Source organism: Galeopterus variegatus, unplaced genomic scaffold, assembly GCF_000696425.1.
Source record: "Galeopterus variegatus unplaced genomic scaffold, G_variegatus-3.0.2 Scaffold7456, whole genome shotgun sequence".
Classification (NCBI taxonomy): domain Eukaryota; kingdom Metazoa; phylum Chordata; class Mammalia; order Dermoptera; family Cynocephalidae; genus Galeopterus; species Galeopterus variegatus.
This window is the reverse complement of record NW_007733567.1, coordinates 20,008-39,087: the sequence shown is the minus strand read 5'-3', so window position 1 is coordinate 39,087 and position 19,080 is coordinate 20,008. Positions and strand designations below refer to the sequence as shown.

The window sequence follows — 19,080 nt, the reverse complement described above, 5'->3', positions numbered from 1 at the left end:
GAGCAAACATATTTAAAAATCAGTAAAGATATAAAGTATTTGGACAACACAATTAAAAAGACAAACACCTTGTCCTAATTTACATGTATAGAACATTGAAGACAATACATTATTTTCAAGCACACTAGGAACACTTACAAAAAATGTCCATAATGGTAAGCCATAAAGCAAGACTCAACAGATTTGAATGGATTCAGATCATTCAGAGTATGTTATCTGACAGCAATGCAATTATTCTAGAAATCAATAACAGAAAGGTAATTAGAAAATTTCTAACTGTTTGGAAATGAAGGCATACTTTTCTAAATAACCCATTGTCCTAAGAAGGTGTCATAATAGAAATTAGAAAATATTTTCAACTAAACAATAATGAAAACACTATATTTTGAAATGTGTAGATGTACTTAAAACATATTTGGAGGGGGCCGGCCCGGTGGCGCACGGGAGAGTGCGCTGCTTGGGAGCGCAGCAGCGCTCCCGCTGAGGGTTCGGATCCCATGTGGAGACTGGTTCCCGCTCACTGGCTGAGCGCGGTGTGGGCGCAGCACCAAGGGTTGCGATCCCGTTGCCAGTCCCCGGTACGGGCGCGACACTGAGGGTTGCGATCCCGTTACCGGTCAGTAAAAAAGACAAAAAGGAAAAAAAAAAAACATATTTGGAGGGAAATGTATTGCCTTAAAAGTATATATTATAAAAACAGGAAGTCTAAAATTTAATAAGCTAAATATTCATCTCAGGAAGTTTATCTGCAGGTTCTGCATATGTGGATTCAACCAACTGTGGATTGAAAACAGTCAAAAAATAAATTCAAATAAAAAATACCAGTACAATAAAAATTTAAAAAACCCAACTTTTTACATAGCATTTACATTGCATTAGGTATTTTAAGTAATCTAAGAGATGATTTAAAGTATACAGGCAGATGTACATAGAAAAAACAGCCGTGCAGATACCGTACCGTTAGGGACCTGAATATCTGCAGATTTTGTTGCCCACCATGGGTCCTGGAATCATTCTCCTGTGCATACCAAGGGACAACTGTACAATATAAAATAAATGTTCAGTAGAGAGAATTAACAAAGCCAAACTTTTTTTTAAGGCAAATAAAATTGACAAACCTCTGGTGTAATTGATTAAGGAAAAAAGAATAGGCACAAATAATATCAGGTATGAGAAAGGAGGCATCACTACAGATGCTGCTGGTGCTAGAACAATATTGTTAATAACTTTTTGCCAATAAATTTGAAAATCTGGAAATAATAAGTATCTAGAAAAATGCTACTTAATAAAATAGATTCAAGAAGTAGAAAACTGGACTAGTCCTGTAACAATTGAAGAAACGAAATTATAAAGCTTAGTGGGAGAAGAACTATAACACCAATGGTGAATGGCTGATGCGCCCTTGCAAGTGGAACAGAAGTGTGCAATGGTTGTACTCTGGGTCTTTGTAGCCACACTCTTACCCACACTATTAATGCTGTAAGCAGCATCTTTGGCAAGATACTGAGGCAGTATATTTATTTGTTCAGGCCTTCAGGGATACCTACAATTTGTTAATTAAGCAAAGGCCAAATAGTGTCCTGACCAAATGCAGAAAACTCTTAAGAGTCTTTCAAGATAATAAACTCTCATTGAGAACCATCCTTTAACAGTATAAAAGATTTTTGATTATAGGAGTAAGAAAACTTCCACAAGAAGCTAAGAAAACTTGGCTGTAGAACTAATTTCCCTTTGGAGAGGAGTTTGCTCCATCTACGGTGATGTAGGAACTCCCCCTAGAGTAATGCTGAGTAATTCTCCACGTGAAGACAAGATCATGTAAACTTCCCGGGAGAGCATTAATATAAACTTAATAGAAAGATCCTATTTTGTGTGTGTATATATACCACCTTTTCTTTAGCCTTTCATTTGTTGATGGGCACTTAGGTTGATTTCATATCTTGGCTGTTGTGAATAGTGCTGCAGTGAACATGGGGTGCAGGTATCTCTTTGACATGCTGATTTAATATCTTTGCCTGTCTGCACAGTAGTGGGATTGCTGAATCATATGGTAGTTCTATTTTTAATTTTTTGAGGAATCTTCAGACTGTTTTCAGTTATGGTTTTACTATTTACATTCCCATCAACAGCATGCAAGCGTTCCCTTTTCCACATCCTCACTAACAATCATTACCTTTTGTCTTTTTGGTAATGGCTACTTTTTTTATTTTGGTGGTTGGCCAGTATGGGGATCCGAATTCATGACCTTGGTGTTATAAGGCTACAGTCTAACCAAATGAGCTAACTGGACAGCCCCCAAAATCCTGCTTTTTTTTTTTTTAAGGAATTTAGTTTATTAAATTATTTACTTGTAAAACTGATAATTATACATTGTTTTAGCAAATTATCAGGATGTATTAGACAGCATCCTGGTAATCTATGATGTTGCATCCTTCTGTGGTCAGTTTGCATAAATATTCCAAAGGAAAAGAATGATCTTTATTGAACTGTTAACGTGAAATCACGATGCTATAGATCAAATGCCCCCCCCCCAACCTCACTGAAGCTTAATTCCCACTGTAACTGTTGAGGGTGGGAAATCCTATTATGGTAGTTGAAAGGTGGGCCTTTGAAGAGGTGATTAGATTGTAAGGACCATGCCCCAGTTCATGGGCGTGGTTCTGAGAGCTTTAAAAGGAGAGCACATGAGAGTCTCTCTCTCTGCTCTGCCATTTTGACATGTGAGACCCCGCATTATAGTCACCACCAAGGCCTTCATGAACAGATTTTTTGCTATGCCAGCTTTTATAATTTCTTTTAAACAACATTGGCCCCTTAATTTGAGGATAAAACTCTTCAGAAAGCATAATATCCCTAAGGATTGGGGAACAGACCACGCCAAGATAGGGTCCCGGGCTTCGAGCATCCCGATAACGCTGTACTGACCCCTGTCCTCCGTCCTCTGCAGCCTTCTTGCCTGCTTTTAAAGGAGTAGGAATTACACTGACCACTTGGTGGCACCAAGTAACTGAAGAGGAGAGACTGGGTTTTTTCCATTGTGTGTTTTCTGCCCCAGTGCTGGCAGGCAGTGAGGGGCTCACGTTGCACCGTGTGAAGCCTGGAGGGGATGGACTGTGCCTCCGTGTTTTAGGCAGTGTGCTCTCAACCTTTGAGGAGCAAGTCGTTATCGTGATAACTGTACGAATTATTAAGCATTGTCACTGGGCTGGCCCCAGGGGAGCTATAGCAGCTACCCCCACCCACCCCTGCCTCTCGACTAGAGCACACAGATCTGCTTTTGGGGAGACGGGGCAGCCCCTCCAGCCACGGACAGAAGCACAGCCAGAGGGGCGAGCTAGGGTGAAGTGATCTGTCCCCTTGTCTGCACTGTCCCTCTCACAGGAGCCCACGGAAAGTGGGGACAGTGTCCTTTTTATCTTCATATTCCCAGCATCTAGCAGCGAGGTGGTCCTCAGTTACTGGTAGCAGTTTGCTGGGGTTGATGCTAGGAAAGGAAGGTTGGGAGTGGACTCTGATGGGGCCCGGGTGGCACGAATGACATGTTTAGGGAGCAGTGCAGAGAAGAGACGAGGAGCTAAAGGCACCCTTCAGCCCCCCGAGGGTCTGCGTGCCTTCCTGCCTCAGCTGCAGCTTCTCCTGCATCACTGTGGGCAAAGGAGAGATGCATTTGCTAAGGCACGTTGGTGCCGGCAAACCACACGGGACCCTGTGGGTTGAAAGAGCTGACGCCCATGGACTGTGTGTGTGTCTGTGTGTGTCTGTGTGGTTATGCTCCCCGAGCCTCCTCGTCTCCAGCAGTCTGCGCTGGCCTTCTTCTGTTTCGTGTCATTGATCTCACGCAGGAGCAGGGTTCTTTGCCTTCTCTTGGCATGATTGAACTTGTTCCTACATTCTCTTCATTGCTTGTAAGCGCTTAGGTGGATCTAGAGGTTTGATTAGGTTTACGTTGAAGGTGGTTCGGGGTGTCGGTGTCACGTCACATCACGAGGTGCATAGTTTCTGGTTGTCCCATTTCTAGTGACACTAAGACCAAGCCCTGGGTTCAGAGCTGTCAGTGTGATCCCTCCATCAACCTTCACCTACCGGTTTTAAAACCCATTGATGATCCATTATTCTGTTGCCAGTGGTGGGGTTTTTCCTAATTTTATCATTTATTTTACATGTGCTGGCTGGACTTCTTCTATGAACTTTCCTTCATCAACTCCGTGGTTGCTCTGAAGTACAATTTGTACAGGCAGGGCAGGGTATTGCTTGGTTGTCCTTTTATTGATCCACCCTCAGGGTAATGACCTGGTACCCTAGCAACTCCCAATAGTGACCAATGAGTTTTGTTTTTTCTTTTATTTACTTTTGCTCAAGCATCGTTGTGAATGCATTGATTTTTATATATTTGATTTGCTTTCATCCATGAAAGCCTTTATTCATTTTAATCTCAAGTTGTCCCTCCTTAGGCTATTGGGAGTCACTTCAGATTAGCTCCTGGGTTCTTTTGACATGACCCCGTTCATCTTTGAAAGCTTCCTTGTTTGTTGCACAGTGAGAAATCCCAGGTTTATTTTGCATAGTTCCTGCTCCAGACCTGGAATCAGCCTTTTCTTCACAGGGCCCTGGCTCCTCCTCTTTAGTGTGAAATCATTTTTAGAGACCACCATCTGGCTGCCAGGGATGATGACTGCTACTTGTCTGTCATTGATTGTAGACATTTCCAGTAGATGTAGCTAAGAAATATGTTTTATTTTTTAAGAGTAAAATAAATCATTAATTCATTAATTCACTGATATTTCCAATTCAAGTTTAATAAGACAACATTTTTACTTCTTTGATTCTTTGTATTCTCTTTTCTCTTATACTGGAAATCTCGACTCCTTATGATATTAACAAAATTACTTTTCTTCATCCTGTAATATACTTACAGTGATTTCATTACCCCCTTTCCCACATGGATTAGGCATGGTAAACATTGTTCTGCACTCTACTTTTTAATCAGTCTGTAATAATGACTTCCCAAGTATAATTCTCTTAAAATTTCTACTTTACTATCCAGGATTCTTAGTGTTAACCTTTTACATTAAAACATTAAATAATAATAATAATAATAAATAATAATAATAATAATGATATATTTTATTCCAATTCAGGTTTGCCTCCTTTATTTATAAAATTTCTTCATCTCTTTCCAGTCTTAGGCTGGCATAGCTATGTTCAATTGAAGAACTTCCCTATAATGAAATGTTTTCCACATTTGTAAAATTCCCATTCCTATCTCCATGTTCTTAGAATCAAAGATGTGCGACTATTCTAAGGTTAAATATAATGAATTCCTTAAATATAAAAGTATCTTGTGATATAATTCATGACAATTTCATACATTTTAATACTGTAGTACAGACCATACATCTCTTGATACATTTACAAACATTATAACATACTTCTGTCAAATTTAACTACTAAGACACTTAATGCAAAATACATTAAGACACATTATTACCAAACAATTCCTTAAGAGTTTATGTAAATAAACAGAAATGGGAAAAAAAGAGACCTACATATTAGCAAATACAAATGCAACTACAGAAGGGTTGAGTTCACTTATTCTAGAAGCTTCTTTTTTGATGCTTAGTGTGTGTGCCAGGTACTGCACTAGCTGTTGGATCCACATTTATCTGATGCTATCTTTCTCAACACAATTACTCCACTTCCTTTCTCCTACTCCCCTCTCAAAAGCAAAACAAAACATTTTTAGAATCAGCAACATGTTGTTACAATGGGGCAATTCTAGTGACTCAATCTTTCCAGAACATCTTTTTTTTTTTCCTTTTTGTCTTTTTTACTGACTGGTAACGGGATCGCAACCCTCGGTGTCACGCCCGTACCAGGGACCGGCAACGGGATCGCAACCCTCGGTGTTGGCATCTCAACCCTCGGTGTTGGGATCGCAACCCTCGGTGTTGCGCCCGCACCGCGCTCAGCCAGTGAGTGGGAACCGGTCTCCACATGGGATCTGAACCCTCGGCGGGAGCGCCGCCGCGCTCCCAACCAGTGCACTCTCCAGTGCGGCACCGGGCCGGCCCACTAAAGAAGCTATTTTTATTCGTTTGTTATTTATCTTTCTATTTTTATTTTTTAACTGTAAGCAAACACATACATGTGTTCATGTATATATATATTTATACCCCACTTATCTGCACAGAGCTAACATGCCATAAACAGTGCTCTGCACTCTGTGCTGCTTTCTCACTTAGTATGGTCTAGCGGTGCCTGTGTACAGAGTAAGGAGACTGTCCTCACCCATGTGGCCAGCTACAGAGCCCTCCACTATGTGAAATTCCGCGGTTTATTCAGTTAGACACCTACTGAGGGACATTTGAGTTGTTTCCCGGAGTCTTTTGCTTATATAAATATTGCTATCATACATGGCCGTGTGCATGCGGCATTTTGTGGTTTTGCCAGTGTATCTCTGGGGAGGCCTCTTCAAGCTGTCTCCACGCCTAGTTATACCCAGAGTGGAGGTATGTGGACAGTGGCTGTGGTTTTCAGAGGGTGTGGCCGTGAGCTGTCCACCGAAGGAGGGAGATCCAGGCATGTGTGTGATCTCTGTGTTAAGAGCTACCTTTGGAAGAGAGGGGCTGGTTCCTTCACTTGGCTTGATTCCCTCTTAGAAATGTGAGGACACACCCTTCTGGAGGCACAGGTTCCCACTTGCAAGCACTATTGCAGGCTCAAAGGAGGTTTAGTTAAAAGGAAACATCATTAGCCAACACAATTTGATCTGCAGTGTCCCTAAATGCCCCACAGTGGACAGGATGCCCAAGAAATATTGGCGCACACGAGATGCCCAGTGTGTGCAGAGGTGAGCTTTCCTTCCTTCATCATCGGGTCTCAGTCACCTCCTTCCACCTATTGTTCAAGAGCCACGGCTGCTAGGAAAATCTGACAGCTAATTCCCACATCCTCTTAGGATATTTTGTGCATGTCCTGTGGGTTCAGTTCCAAATCAGATCCTTGAGCTTGCAGCTGAGATGGGGATGACAGAAGGGTCCACTGCCTGTGCTACAGGACCTAGGCCCAGGGGTAGGCTTGCACAGGTGGTGCCAGGTAATAAAAAGAGGACGTGGCTTTGCAGATTTGCAGTTCTCGCTTTCAGCCAGCTGTGGATGTATGTTTTGGACCTTCTTGCGCCTGCTGTGCAAACACAGCCTCCAGCCCACCAAGAGGCTGTGTGTTTGGCCACAAGGCACAACCTCAGTCTCCCCGGGCATCCATGTATGACAGGCCTTACAGAACCCAGCTGGTGCCAGCCCTGCCTTTCTGCAGGCTTGCTATCTTGGACCTCACACCTCATCAACCTTCGTTTTTCCATTAATAAAAAGAATTCATACAAACTTCAGATGTCTTAGGAAAATTCCTATCTCTACAGTGCTCCTAGTAGCTGACTGGAATTTGACAGTGTGGGGATAGACTGAAGTCAGGAGCAACTTAAAACTGGGTGCAACAGAGGGCTTGTCATGTGATGTGCTGTTAACCCGCATCCCCCTTTTTCGTTCTGAGTCCCCCAGGGGTCAATGAGTGATGGAGGTGGGCAGAGTCTCACAGTGGCTCTTCTATCCTAGGGAGTCGAGGGGCATGCTGGGCAGCCGGGCCCTATCCCACGACAGTATTTTCATTCCTGAGTCTGGACAGGACCCTACTCGGCCTGTGCGGGTGTTTTCCCAAGAAAATGTGTGTGATCGCATTAAAGCTCTGCAGGTAAATAAATGTTCCCTTGGCGGTGTCACTTGGTATGTATGTCAAATATCAATTAAGGTGCTTTAAAATGATTTCTGCTTGGTTTATTTGATGTATTTTAAAGTAGAATTGCATGCACATCACAACTCTCCCAAGACATGCCAAGTTAGCTACAAGTGGATTTTTTTTTTTTAATCCATGTGTTCAAGGCATGAACCAGGAATGGGCACAGATCAAAAGCCAAGTTGGGATAAATGAAGGGTGCTTTGTCCCTGCTGATATGAGATGGGCAACAGGTGGATCTTGACCCATTCTAAGGCACAGCTTCAGGGACCAAGCGAGAGCTCTGGCAGTGCAAGAGCTGTGCAGACGCCCTTCAGTTCAGTCCCCTGCACCACACGAGGGTGTGGAGGGCACTTCCCAAATGAGTGAATCGGAGCAGGAGGCTTTGTTGGTAAATGTTGTTGATGGAAATAAGAGCAAATGTTTTTTATTCTAATCTAGTTAAAAATACAGTGTAATGTCAAAATGGGGCCACCACCTCCTCCAGGGGGGCTTCCTGCCAAGCGGGGAGACGATGCTGGCATGAGCTCTGAGGACGACGGACTACCCAGGAGCCCCCCAGAGATGTCTCTGCTGCAGGATGTGGGTCCTGGCACAACTATAAAGGCAAGTGCAGGCTCCAGCCATGCCCGCCATGGGGGGTAACGGAGCTCTGGAGTCCCCCCTGTGTATTCCCCTGAGATCTCCACAAAGAGAGGGACGAGGCTGTGTGCAGGGGGGCAGAGCAGGTCACTGGAGCCTCCAGTCAGCCCTTGGGCTGTATTTATTTTTATTCTTTGAGCAGAAATTCAGGTCTGGTTAGGAGATGTGGTTTGGGAGACATTTTTTGTGATGATGATAGATCTGATACAATCAACCTCGTCTTTCCTGTCTGAGCAGATGACCCGACCAGAAGCCCATTTAAAAGAAGGGAAACACCTTTGTGTCTGTTTTCTGTTGTCATGACATTTGGTGGAGGGAGAGGAAGGAGTAAACATGTAACAATCTAGGCACCCACGTCTGAGTCTTATGCCCATGACAGCGCGTTGGTTTAGGGGTAATGTGAGGTGTGTTACTGGCACACAGGGCAGCGGGCAACGTTTGACAAGCAGGAGAGGGGTTTATGACTCAGTAGGGTGGAAGAGCTGATCCCAAATGCCACCCACCCCAAGAGACTCTGAGAGGAGAGCCCGAGGGACTGAGCTCCTTCTCATGCATAAACAACATGCTCATGATGCTGCCCCTTTTTAAAATTTCTATTTTATTGTGGTAAGAACACTGAACACCCATGCAATGTACTCGTACATAAATAATAACACAGATGATCATCTTTCCCATGTAGACAAGGTTTGCCGTGGAGCGGACAGGACTGGAATTATCTGAGTTACGCTGATACTTGAAAAACAAAGGCCAGAGTTTATTTTTTACTGCCACACACCTGCTCTGCATGTCCTGTCTCCTCTGGTCAAGAGGCTATTCACAGTGAGGTTGTGGGGTAAATTGTGAATCCCTGCCTTGCAGATTCAGTGCTGCTCTGAATTACATTCTGTAGCTGCTTCACCTTGGACGTCTAGAAGCGCCCCCATGCCTAACGTCTGTGGGTAGCTGTGGATTCTCAGTGTCAGTGATGAAGAGGCGGAGGAAGGACTAAGGTGTGGCTGAGTTAGTAAGCCCACTCTGGGCAATTGTTCTCTCCAGAATTCTGCTCCAGGGCAAGCCTCTCCCTGCTTGCTCCAAGAGTAGGATCTGGGGACACCAGCTCTGTGGCCTTGAGAACAAGGAGGATGACATGGCCTATTTCCTGGACTCCTCCAAGCCAACCCTATACCCCTTAACACCTTAAAATGCCCCTGCACAGTTTCAGCGTCCCCATCTCAGGAGCAGATGTGACTTGGTATGTCTCAGGCCATGTGGTGGGGCAGTGTCTGTCGTGATCTGCCCTGACGCTACTCATCGCAGACTGACTGCCCATGCCACGGATCTCTGACTCTCACGGCATCCTAGTTCTCTGCTGTTAGCTGGGACAGGCAGTAAAGAGGAAGAACAGGCTGTTTCTAACGCATTCCTTGAAGAGCAAGTCCAGCTCCAGCTGCATGCACGGTGGTGCACGGACGCCCCAGTTAGCTGGGTGGGAGCCGCTCGCACTGGGCCAGGGCTGACCTCGTTTTTCTCAACTTCCTTCCTCTCGTGGTTACTTTTTTTTAAAAAAAAGTTCTGAGATTTTATCAATTGTCAGGTACCATGAGCAATCTACTAGCTTCCTAGGAAACCAGAATTTGGATTTTTAAGACTTAGGAAAAATAGGTGATCTTTATCATCCAAGTTTTGAAGACACAATGCTCACATTTTGTGCCCTGAAAGTTTTTTGTGCGCTGTTGTCCAATTGAGAATGAAATACAACACAGCCTTTAAAATGTGCTTATAGGGCCGGCCCGGTGGCGCACTGGAGAGTGCGCCGCTTGGGAGCGCGGCGGCGCTCCCGCCGAGGGTTCGGATCCCATGTGGAGACCAGTTCCCGCTCACTGGCTGAGCACAGTGCGGGCGCAACACCGAGGGTTGCGATCCCGTTACCGGTCAGTAAAAAAGACAAAAAAAAGGAAAAAAAAAAAATGTGCTTATATATCACATGGGTACTTGATGTAAAGGTGCCTTAAATCCCAAAAGGATGGGATTGTGGGCTGTTTAATTTTTTCCTTCTTTAACACTTTACACAGGCCACATGCCAGACAGAGAAACTTACAAAGATGACTATAGGGAAAAAGTCTGTCGCAAGTATTTGATGATACTGTCAAGGGGCTATTTCCTAACAGAATAAACTTTTCAGCAGATACATGGAATTGTTTTTTTTAAATTTCATTATCACATGAGGTAGCGATGACACTTTACTTGGAGATTATTAAGGTAAAATTACATCTCACTGATCATATTCTGGGTTTCCTGCTTCAGCAGGGAGTGCCAACCAGGGGGATAAACTGGCAGGTCTTTTAAGTCTGTTTTGTTCTGGGCAGTGAGGGAAAGGAAGGTAGTGGAGAGGACACAGGTCTGGTGACAAATGGATGAAGCATGCCATCTCCACAGAGTAAGGCCTGGGGCAGGTTTGTCACCTCTTGGAATCTGTGTCGTCAGAAGGTTTGGGGAGGGTAAAATGAGACCGGGTAGACGGTTGCCTCCCCGCCCAGCAGGACCAGTGGGCTTCTCTTCACTGACCAGAACACACCGGCCACTCCTGCTGCCTCTCTGGTGGCCGTTCCCACATCCGCTGCCCTTGGTCCCCAGTGTTTATCTCTTTGAAGATGAACATTGTAAAGCAGCTGTCACCCAGGGTCACCCCAGAAAAAGCTTCTGAGCCCCAAGCCATTTCCTCAGGGCCCCGTGAGCCACATTCCCTGTCACAAAGGGCCACATGTTAGATCTTTCAGTCCTCTGTTTCCAGAATCATCCAGAAGAACAGATTTCAGGAAAAATTGGGTAACGAGAAGCAAACAATGCCAATGTGAATTCTCCGGATGCTGCCAGCCCACCCATGAAAATGCCAGCTTCCCTGCCCTTCCCCCCACCCCGGAGACCCCACCCCAGCCCCGCCCCACATAGTCACATCACTGATCAAAGATAGGCTCATGAGTCTCCTTGGTTGTGAAGGTGTTCATCTTTGCAGACCCCAAGAACTCTCAGAATGACACTGGAGAATGGGAAGTGAGTTCTAAGGTCAGAGGAATTGAGTTCCCTAAGGGGGAGACCAGCTGTGACAGCTAGTATGGAGTTGCACGTGGACAGGAGACAGGGAAGTTAAGTTCTGTGCCGAGGTCCCCAGCATGGGGCCAGAGTGGGCCAGAGCCTAAGACCTTCTGCCTAGGCAGAGCAAACACAAGGCAACCCAAGCAGAAGAGTGGCAGGGACTTCTTGCCCTTTGCAGACTTCAGGGTATTGTTTTATAGTAGGGTGACTGAAGGCCCATGCTGTCACATTCTCATTTCCAGAGTCACCGTATTTGCAAAGCAACACATCTGTTCTCATGAGTGCCAGGCAGTGAGAAAAAAAAAATTTTCCTGTAGGCAAGGGTCAAAGTTAAGGATTCCGTATGATTTTGAAATATACACATGCTGTTTGTGACCCTTAAGGAAGATTATCTGGGAAAGGTATCACTTGCCCAGTGTAAGGTGACTTCCTGAGTCATCAGCTATAGTTATGGCGAAGAATCCTGTGGTTTATTTTTAAAGTAATTTTTCTTGCTTTATTCCCATAAGTACCTGAATAGCTAAAAGAAAAGAGCTAATAAAATAGGTTATGTCCACTTCTATCCCTTTCTCCTTTATTTTAGTAATTATCTCCTCCCAATTTACAAAATAAACTTTATGGAATAAACTTTATACTTTCATGAGAAAATACCGTGGAACTTTGAACAGGGAAAATAAGTTCTTCTCTGAGGTTGTTCCTCTGTGGGAACAGTCCCCGTGTCGGAGCCTGTCTCTCTACTAGTGTCAACCTCCTGGCTCCCCATCCAGTTTAGCGAGGCTGCTGGGCACCTGCTCTGTGTGGGGCTCCAAGGTCATGGAAAAGAGATAGCAAGACATGCCCACGGCCCTGGGAGCTCAGCATCAGGCAGATCTGGCATCTTGCTCGCTGCTTCTTTCCTGTCTCATCAGGGCTTGCTAAATCATTGTGTAAGGAATAAAATTAAGTTCTTAAGTTAAAATGTAAACTTGACACTAACACTGAGCACCATGCTCACATAGAAAGGTTTATTTGTTTGTTCAAAGATGGCAGGGTTGTACTAAAAGCCCAGCACCCACCAGATTCTCCCTCTGCACGCACCTCTGGGCTGCAAGTGTGCACGGATGCTCAGAGCTTTCTGCTGATGCACGTCTTTGCAGGAGAACCCACCCACATCTCACTCAGTGGAGGAGCTCGCCAAGTTTGGTGGGCAGGTTTGTTAGGGTGTGGCCCATTTGTCCGTGTGGCTGCCAGAATCCCCTTCCTCCCTGGCCATGCACACTTTTGTTTTTGCTGAATGTCAGTTCCTCCCTGCTGAGGTATAAGCTGGTAACATATCTGTAACTTAACAGATGGTAACTTAAAGCCAGATTTCTGCAAGAGAGAAATCTGCATGAGGATAGAGACCTTCTAGAATGAGCAAATGAAGTTCCTGTGGAGGAATGTGGGGTGGTGGGCTGGGCACCTCCTGTGTGCCCAGCCCCTAAAATCTCACCTCTGGGCTACCCTCTAGGCTTCCAGAGATAGGACTAGCTGAAGCTGCCCTTGGAGAAATGCAGCTGGTCTGTTTCATCGGAGAAAGTAGCTCTTTTCTGAGAGCCTGTGCCAGCTGCTACAGGAGGGTGAGGGCAGAGGGGGCCTGGGATACAGTTTCTCTGCATGGCTTTGGAAAGGAGTGGCAGGTTTCCAGGGGTTGGCCCAGCACTTTAAACTCCCAGCCATCTACCTTCTAAAGGAGTATCCTAGAACACTCCCTGTCAAGGGTCAAATTGAAAGTATCTCTGCACATGTAAAGCCCAGAGACAGCGTGGGAAGACTGAGGAGGATAAAAGGAGAGTTTATGTGTTGGCTGTACCTGTTTCACGTTGGAAATTTAATGCTTGGTGTGTTTGCTCTTGCCTCGTGAAGGTCTCTTTAGTGTCCTCATCCCGGCCAGTGTCTCCAGACCACGTGAGCGACACCACGGTCTCCCCCCGGACCTCTGACAGCAGCCTGGTGCCCGTGGCTGATTTTAGTTACCCTCCGGAATTCTCCTCCTGCCTGGACAACTCTGCAGCCAAGCACAAGCTCCTGGTTAAGCCCCGCAACCAGCGGTCGAGTAAAATGAGGCGGCTGTCTTCGGTAACTGGGCTTCCTCCTCTGTGCAGAGGCAGGGCAGGCAGCCTTGGCACCCCCCTCTCCCTTCCCCCACCTCTGTCCCCCCACAGGGTCTTGTGCCCCCTCTGAGAACCACCACAGTTGATGGGACTCGGCTGCAGGAGCTGGAGTTGCTTGTCATTTTCAACAGAAGTGAATCATTTCTTCCTTGCGTAAACACTCCATCATTCATTCATTCATTCATTCATCCATTCATTCATTCCATACACAGTTATCAAGAACCTTCTGTGCACTGTGTGCCGATTGACAGAAGTGAATCATTTCTTCCTTGCGTAAACACTCCATCATTCATTCATTCATTCATTCATTCATTCCATACACAGTTATCAAGAACCTTCTGTGCACTGTGTGCCGATTACACTCAATGCAAAGTCCACCCTCTAGTCCTGGCACAATCAGGCCCTGCCTACCTCTCGTACTTCCTCTTTCTCACGCACACTTTGGCCTCCATTCTGCTTCTTGAGCTCCCGGAGCTGTCTCCGGCCTCAGCCCTTAGTACTGCTATATCCCTTGCCCGAGATACTTTTTTCCTGATTTGCTGCTTCTCAGCCTTAGAGTCTCAGCTCAGAGGTCCTCTTCCTAGAGAGACTCACCCTGATCATTCACTTCCTTCAGAACAGTCACCACACACACAAGTGACCTTGATAATTGTATGTGCTCACTGGCTTTTTGCCAGTCTTCTTTAGGGCCCTGTCTCAGCTGTACTTCCAGCCCCCAGAGCAAAGCTATAAGAGCTGGCATTCCGTAAACACTCGTGGAATGGATGAATGAGTCAACAAATGAATGAGCGAGTGAGTGAGAATGAATGAGTGAATGACAGAAGAAGCTGCTGAAACACTGGAATGGACACTAGCCTTGGGCAAGACCTCCTGAGCAGCACGGGATCATGTCTCTGTTTGGACAGACCTCTCTTTGAGAATGCTGCCTGGGGGAATTGTCAACTTGTAGTTAGTTCTGGAAGCTGAGAAACTGGCTTGTGGAATACTTTGGCTTCATGGTGCCAGCGGGTTAGAGGTCCACGTAGGTCTGCAATGGTTGCCTTGTCTCCTGCCTGATGGGGCCTACAATGCCTCACAGCTGCAGGAGGTGAGGAGCAGGGTGTGGGGCCAGCCTGGCCACCCAGAATGACAGTGCTGAGAAAGAGATGCTCACAGGCTAGCGGCCCCTCTCTCTCCTTCCCCCATGACATGATCGTAGGGTACTGATGCAGTACCCAAGACGGGTAGGTGCTTCAGCTGGAGATCGTGGGCTGTGGCCGCTCAGGATTTCAGAGACTCCCGGGAGAGAGTGAGTTTTCCTTTGGGCATGTGGAAGGTGCTTTTTAAACTCATGCCAGCAGGGTTGACTTTTGAGGGGATTGATGCTGGAGGAAGAAGCAAGGTGAGCCACATCAGACTGATGTGCCAGCTGGGGTCTAGGGAGCTGGGGCTATGCTTGTGTGTCCAGCACGTTTGCAGTTGGAGGCTGTGTGCTGTGGGGACTTGACGAGGTCCAGCAACTCCAGACCTGCCTGTTCTCATGCTGAGTGGAACCCGAGGGCCAGCTGCCTTCTGACCCTCAAGTCTGTGCTTATTCCCGCGGGGATGTCTTTCACTCTGGCAGGGCATGTGTAACCAGCCACAGCCTGCCCAGGTGGTGACAGGGAAGACCAGTTCATGTTCAAGATAAATACAGCATCCCTCTCGCTGCCCTCTGGGCAGATCTGTAATCCTCTTTCTTTGCTTTTGAACTTGACTTAGTTTTTGTATCCCATTTTGTAGAATAACAGAAAATCTGGCATAGTCAGTCTGGGTAGAATGTAAACATAGTCCTTTCTTTATTTAAACTCTGTCATTTCTGTATCTTTCCCCTCCATCGTTCCCTTCCCTGCTTGGTAGGGAGCGGGCATGGATGTCTTAAGTTCTCAGAGACACCCAAATTTTCCTGACTGGGCCCTGGTCACCAGTGTCCCTCCATTCATGGTTGGGTCCTAAGTCGGAGGGCTCTGTCCTTCAGGGTCCACAGCCCCCTTTGCCCTTTGGTCATGAGGTCCCTCTTCTCAACTGCGAGGATGCTCCTCATTGCCTGGCCCCTCTCAGGGATCAAGGTGCTTTCAGAAGCTCCTGTACTGCCTCAGGAGTGGGAAAGAGTGGCCATGCTGCCCTCTCTGCTGCCTTCCTGGCCCTGGGGACTTCTGTGGAGGCTCACTGTCCCTTTGGACTTCACTGGACAGTGAGATCCTACTTTCTCCTGCTTTTCTGATTGCCCGTAAGTCCCGGGGCTTCTTTCTTCATCACCTGTTCCCTCGCCACCACCCCCCCAGCCCTGAGGCTCAGGTGCCTTCAGTCTCCGCCTCGTCTCTTCCTCCTCCTGCTGCTGCCCAAGCCCTTCCCTGTGTCTGGGTGGAACAACCGTCCTTCCCTGCCAGGCATTCTCCAGCTCTGTCGTCAGTGGGCTACGGTCCCTACTCCACATCATCCAGGCTCTCAACCTTTTGATGCTCTAGGCAAAGAAAAGGTTCTTTTTATCTTAAAAAGAAACACCCCAACTTGTACAGTAACCGCTTTGGCTGTCAAGCCTGTAGTATTTGTTATGAATTTGAAAAACACATTCCAGAGTGCATGCGACTGAGTCCATCTGCCACCACCGAAGCAGAGGCCGGGAACGACAGCCCCGCCTGCTGCCTGAGCACGTCACCCTGCCGCACAGAATGACGCCCTGCCTGCGGTTCCACACAGTGGAAGGGGGACACCCATAGCGTTTGCCCTCATTTCTCACCACACCAATCGGTCCCCATCCCCACCCAGGCAGTGCCAGGAGCAGGGAATACTGTTCACTCCATTTTAACAGGAACAGCACAACTAGATGAGTACTTCGAGGTCTCGTGCCTGCCAGAGCTGCAAGGCCCTGGTCTCAGACAGACCCTGCCACCTCCTCTCCACCACTGCACTGCTCATTGGCAGTGTCCTCTGCCCAGAGATGATGGATGTGGACACTGCTCCGAGGAGCTTTCCTCTGGTGACATGAGGCAGATGAGCAGGCAGCCACCATGGCGTCTCCATCTTGGTGCAGGCTGAGCAACGGGTCCCCCATTTCTACCAGGGTGCGAAGCCCCTGTGAGGGCCCAGAGGAGGAGGTGATGGGGAGGCTGTGGAGATGGACTGGGTTTAAGGCACCCAGGTAGCATGGCGCCCAGAGCTGCTTCCTGCTGTGCCTGGCCAGAAATCCTGGGCTAGGTTAGAAGCAGCTTTGCTCCCCTCCAGGCCTCTATTCAGAGTCCAAGTCCACCCTCTGGGGTGCGCATTCCATCCTGCCTTAGTCCTGCTCGGCCCCTCTAGTCACCTCTTTGTAGCTGCCAGTGGCCCAAGCTGAGATGTGCCCCAACCACGTCTACTCCCCAGCTCTCCACTGACTTAGCTGGGCTCCATGATTGGTAGTTTTCATATGTGAGCCATGTCCTAAACATATTTGAACATTAACAATTTCATGTAGTAGCAAAAGGCCAGTGACACGGCAAACTCAAGAACCTAGTGCTTCTGGAAATTCTTCCGTAGAATTTTCTTTGAGCATCTTCCTCTTCTTACTGTCAAACAAAGGGGATTGCACATTTTGGCAAGAGTCAGCTTAGATATTGTCACAGACATCCCAGTCATCTTGTGTTCTATTAGCAAGCAGATGCCCCTGGGAGAATGTTAAAATAACAACAAACAAACAAACAACAACAACCTATTGCAAACATATCTCCTGTGCCATGTTTCCTACTTTAGAAAAAGGGAAGGAGGGAGCTGTGTTTGTGACTTTGTGAGGAATAAGGAGGAAGCTGGACTAGAATCTGAATCCCAGAGAACTTTCAGAATAAAAATACCAAATACCACAAGGCGGTGTGTGGTGGTCAGGGCAGCAGGGCTTAAGGAGGCTGGAGAGGGGAGGATCCTAAGCTGCAGGGAACAGGCAAGACTCCCTACAGGAGGAAGAGTTTGGAGCAGTCCTTAGGGGCACTGGGAGAGCATGGCAGGGACACCGACAGTCCCTCAGGCCCAGCTTCTGGCAGTGTTGGGGGCTTGGTTTGATTTGAGTAGGGAGTGGGAGAAACAACTTAAGACCAGAGACTATAGGACTTTAAATTTAGCTGAAAATTTGGGGTTTTATCCTATAAGCTGTGGTTAGCTATTGACTGTGACGATATGAATTCTCTTTTAGGAAAAGTAGTCTGGCTTTACTATGAGGGTTCATCCCTGAGGATTGTTGACATGGGAGACTGGCTCAGAGGCAGCACAGGGTCATAGAAAGATCACCAGCTGTTCATCCGGGCCAGCTATTAGCTCAGCCTTGACCAAGGTATTGAAACCTCTGAGCTCCTGGTCTTCCAAGTGGAAAAGGGAATGATAATCCTTTCCTCACTGGGACGAATCGAGCATTGAATGAAATAACAAGTGTAGAGCGCAGAGTATGACGGACACTCAGCCAGCGTCAGTCCCTTTCCCTTTGCTTCACTCTGTAGAGTAGCATCTGCTGGTTTTGAGATTCCTCCAGATGATCTGTAGGTGACAATTATTTTGAGGGCACAACTGCCACTGTTATGCTAAACTTGTGAGCCAAGATTCCAAGTAGCCCACTGTGTGTGGATGTCTACTTAAGTGCCAGCTTTAGAGACACTCTGCTTTCTCTAAACTGTCTTAAGCCTTGAAGACAATGGGAGGTCATGGGCTTATTAATACTTGCTGTAGTAATGGTGTCTTCTATCCTCATATCTCTCAGCGTGCACAGTCTGAATCCCTGAGCGATCTGACTTGCACCCCAGAGGAGGAGGAATTTGATGAGAAGCCATTACCCGAAGTCAGCACAGAAGAGAGCTCCAGCTCTGGGCAGCAAGACATGGTGCTGGACAGAGGCCCTGAGCCCAGGGGAGCAGCCACCTTGCTGCAACCTGGAGGGCCCCGTGCTAGACGCGCCCGCCTGCAGCACTGCCCAGCGCTCAGTGCCAGCGTTGAGGAGGGGAGCTGCCCTGGGGATGACCTCTCAAGCCGCCTGGCCACCCCAGAGGCCACTGAGCCCGTGTCAGTCCCAGCTCCCTGCTTGGAGTCCCCATCTCTGCCAGAGGGATCCCCACACCCTAGTCCCGATGGGGAAAACCAGGAGGAGGGACTGTCCACCACAGAAGCAGGTCCCCCAGCTGGGGACACAGCTGGCGAGGTGCTTTGTGCTCCTGGAGACGTCAGAAGTTCATTATCTATTTCAGTCCCTTTGGGGAACACAACACCTCCCGAGATTGTCACTACTGCCACCTTGGAGATGCTCTCTGGTCCAGACGGGCCAGACCAAAGTGTTCCAAAGGAAGCGGAGCCGCGGCTGGAAGTGACCCGGCCGGAGGGGACCGGGAAAGACCCTGCCCCGGCGCCCGCCCCGAGCCCCCCGGCGCCCAAGAGCTGCCTGAAGCACAAGGCCTCGGCCGCGAGCATGGGCCTC

The 19,080-nt window shown here is 47.4% G+C and overlaps 1 protein-coding gene across 1 annotated transcript in view; it reads left to right on the top strand.

Moving 5' to 3' along the window:
- Window positions 1-19,080, top strand: part of LOC103607474 (uncharacterized protein KIAA1211-like) — a 35,018-nt gene that overhangs the window by 9,365 nt on the left and 6,573 nt on the right. Inside the window, exons 2-6 of the mRNA XM_008591974.1 lie at window positions 6,796-6,850; window positions 7,611-7,746; window positions 8,230-8,394; window positions 13,387-13,599; window positions 18,373-19,065. Of these exons, the coding sequence (XP_008590196.1) occupies window positions 6,796-6,850; window positions 7,611-7,746; window positions 8,230-8,394; window positions 13,387-13,599; window positions 18,373-19,065 (1,262 nt within the window). The remainder of the gene's footprint in view (window positions 1-6,795; window positions 6,851-7,610; window positions 7,747-8,229; window positions 8,395-13,386; window positions 13,600-18,372; window positions 19,066-19,080) is intronic.